The 3,613-nt window shown below is 39.1% G+C and overlaps 1 protein-coding gene across 1 annotated transcript; it reads left to right on the top strand.

The window, feature by feature from the left end:
- The first annotated feature begins 261 nt into the window (after positions 1-261).
- Positions 262-2,493, top strand: LOC117175355. The gene is made up of 3 exons (XM_033365061.1): positions 262-327; positions 1,027-1,323; positions 1,435-2,493. Exons 1-3 carry the CDS (start codon positions 262-264, stop codon positions 2,491-2,493), a joined length of 1,422 nt encoding a protein of 473 aa, XP_033220952.1.
- Positions 2,494-3,613: the final 1,120 nt, after the last annotated feature.

Here is a 3,613-nt window from a genome sequence, read left to right as displayed (position 1 = left end):
GAAGCTAAGATATCTGGAAAAATAGCTTTCAATTTTATGTGACATCTATTTCTTTCCGAAAGCGGTTCCACACAATCTACTTCCAGTAATCATTCTAGTTTAATTCAAAATTCGCTTACAACGAGCCTAGATCCGGGTCAATTTCCTAATCAAAATTCGTCTCATTTTCAATTACCAAAGCTTCAAACTCCTACCTTTTATGGTACGTTTGATACGTGGCTCGAGTTCTATGATTCCTTTAAGGCTATGTGCCATGACAACATGAATATCCCTACGATCGACAGATTTATGTATCTCAAGGCATGCGTACAGGGTGACGCAAAAGAAGTAATTAATTCACTTGAAACAACTGCCCCGAATTATCCAATAGCGTGGGACCTTTTAATAAAACGATACGATAATCGAAAATTTATTTTTGAAAGTCATATCAAGTCTTTATTTGAAATTCATACAGTTTCAAAGGAATTCTCAGTTCGCGCGCTATTGGATAATGTTCAAAAACGCGTAAGAGCTCTTAAAGCGTTAAGTCAGCCTGTAGATCAATGGGATAGCTTGCTTATTTTTTTAGTAAAGGAAAAATTGAACGATTATACTCGGGAAAAGTGGGAGGAGCGTGTAGGTACTTCCGATATGCCCACTATTGAAGATATTTCGTCCTTTCTAGAACAAAGGGCGCTTATTGAATCTACCCAATTTTCTCAGAAACCTACTTAGTCCCATAAAAATACACCAAAAAACGTCACACACTCGCGATTCAATTTTAAGCCATCACAATCATGCATGTCCACGACGATTTCAAAGGATGCAACCTTTCAACTTAAGTGTTTACTTTGCTCAGAGGAGCACCTACTTTACTCGTGTAGAACGTTCTCGAAGATGTCAGCAGCAGATAGATATGAGTTTGTGAAAAAGGCATCTATCTGCCACAATTGTTTTAGCCCTCATCATAGTACCCGTGAATGTCGCAAAGGTCCTTGTCGCATATGTAAAAAACGACATAATTCTCTTTTACATTTTCCTGAAAAGATCCCAGAGCAGGACGTTTCGAAACCTGTAAACTGTTATACCACTTTGGTCAGCATTCATGCACAATTACCATCGCAAGTAATTCTTGGACCGGCATTAGTCGAAATTTTAGACAATAAAGGTCAATATCATCCGTGCCGCACTCTTCTGGATAGTTGTTCTCAGTGCAATTCAATTACCGATAAATTTGCTTCCGCTCTCGGTCTCAAGAAAAATCGTCTTGACATGCAACTCAGAGGAGTAGACAACTTAAAAACGAATGTCAAATATACTACCTCTACTAACATCAAATCACGCGTAAATGATCTTAATTTGTAAATGTCATTTCTCGTCTTCAATGAAATTTCTAGTAGAATGCCGTCCATTACACTTAATCGAAAGCTATTTAAGATTCCTGAAAACATCTAGCTGGCTGATCCTGAATTTCACCGACCTGCAGACGTAGATATTTTAATAGGGGCTGGATTTTATTACGAACTTTTAGGGGCAGGAAAAATTCGTTTCCCAGGTCAATCAGCCGTTTCGCAAGAAACCGATTTAGGTTGGATTGTTGCCGGACGTTACACCCAACCTGGTACTGCCCCGATAAGTCCGATGCAAGCTTCTTGCAATCTTATCAAATTTCAAGATTTACCGATTTTGGGGGAACTAGAACCAGAAAATCCAAATAAAATTCGTTCTCGGGAAGAAAAGGAGTGTGAATCGCATTATGTGAAAAATACTACGCGGGACGATAGTAACCGCTACGTAGTCAAACTGCCCTTTAATAATAAGAAAGATTCGCTTGGTGATTCTCGCAATACAGCATTTCAAAGATTTTATACGCTAGAACGTAAATTCGAGAAAACCCCTTCTTTTAAATCTCAATACATAGAATGCATGCAAGGTTATCTCACTGAAAATCATATGTCATTAATTTCCAGTCACTTAGTTTCAAATAAGGGCTATTTTCTCCCGCGTCACGCTGTAGTAAAGGAAAGTAGCATTACTACAAAAACTAGAGACGTATTTGACGGATCTGCCAAAACTTTGACTGGTATCTCTTTAAACGATACTCTCATTGTTGGTCCTACTATACCAGAGGATCTGTTTTCCATTCTTGCTCGATTTAGAACATTTTTGTATGCCATGACAGCAGACATACAACAAATGTACAGGAAAATTCGTGTAGCGCAAGATGACAGTCTTTTTCAGAAAATCTTGTGGTGGCCAGAACCTTCCGAACCTATCAAAATTTATTCATTGAATAGGATTACCTTCGGAACCGCTTGCGCACCATTTCTTGCAATTTGCACACTACACAAACTCGCGGATGACGAACGCGAGTCGTATCCCATTGCGTCGGCTATTCTCAAACGCGACTTCCATGTGGATGACCTCTTAACAGGCGCGCATAAACTTCAAGAGGCTCTTGAACTTCGAAACGATTTAATTACTCTTTTAAATAAAGGCAGTTTCAATCTGTGAAAATGGGCATCAAATCATCCCACTTTATGCAATGATTTGTCGGATGAAACCTCAATTACGTATTGATCCCTCGACCCGACAGAAACAATAAAAACATTTGGCATACACTGGAATGCGAAAACCGATTCCATTTTATATCTTGTCAATCTGCCAAGTTCGAACGATACAATAACAAAGCGAGTGATTTTATCTTAAACCGCTAGGTTATTCGACCCATTAGGTTTATTAGGGCCCGTAGTTTTGTCCGCAAAAATTATGATCCAACAGTTTTGGAAATGCAAACTCACATGGGACACACCTGTTCCAGTCGAGGTTCAAAAGACTTGGATCAAATACCAAAACGAATTGCCGTTGTTAAATGATCTCAGGTTTGATCGTTGTATCATGATTTCAAATTCAACTGAGATTCAGCTACATGGGTTTTGCGATGCTAGTGAGAAGGCCTATGGCGTTTGCCTCTATTTGAGATCATCGGGCACTCAAGGCAATCATCATTGTGCTCTTATTTGTTCTAAGTCACGAGTTTCTCCCTTAAAAACTACGTCATTGCCAAGATTGGAATTGTGTGCAGCTCTTTTGTTGGCGAAACTATACAGCGCCTCTGTAAAATCTTTGCAATTGCAATTTTCAAAAATCTATTTTTGGTCTGATTCCACAATTGCCCTCAATTGGTTAAATATGCCTCCACATAAACTAAAAACGTTTGAAGCCAATCGGGTAGCCGAAATACAAGAAAAAACTGAAGGTCATGAGTGGCGACACGTACCTACTCACGACAATCCTGCTGACTTGATCTCGCGTAGTCAAGGACCTCAGGAGTTTTTAAACAATAAGTTTTGGTCCCACGGTCCTAACTGGCTCTGCAAAAAAGATGATGCGTGGCCTCAATTAAACATAAAAAATCATGAAAGATCGGAAGTGCGTGAAAATCCACCAATGACGTCATTAAAAATCACACCACTAGGAACAAATATCTTGGAAAGGATCAGTAGCTTTAAAAAACTGCAATCCATAATCTCGTACTGTTTTCGATTTTTCAATAATCTCAAAAACAAGGCTGAATTAACGAGAAAATCAGGTAGACTTTCACAAACGGAACTTGATGCGGCATCACAGGCGA

This window comes from Belonocnema kinseyi, chromosome 6, assembly GCF_010883055.1.
Source record: "Belonocnema kinseyi isolate 2016_QV_RU_SX_M_011 chromosome 6, B_treatae_v1, whole genome shotgun sequence".
Classification (NCBI taxonomy): domain Eukaryota; kingdom Metazoa; phylum Arthropoda; class Insecta; order Hymenoptera; family Cynipidae; genus Belonocnema; species Belonocnema kinseyi.
Note: the sequence above shows the minus strand (reverse complement) of the source record. Positions and strands in the feature narration are given on the sequence as shown.

Coding starts and splice junctions, on each gene's coding strand:
- LOC117175355 (XM_033365061.1), top strand. CDS start 262: ATGAATATCCCTACGATCGACAGATTTATGTATCTCAAGGCATGCGTA. Junction 328..1,026: donor TACAGGGTGACGCAAAAGAA/GTAATTAATTCA, acceptor TTTCCTGAAAAG/ATCCCAGAGCAGGACGTTTC. Junction 1,324..1,434: donor CTACTAACATCAAATCACGC/GTAAATGATCTT, acceptor GAAAACATCTAG/CTGGCTGATCCTGAATTTCA.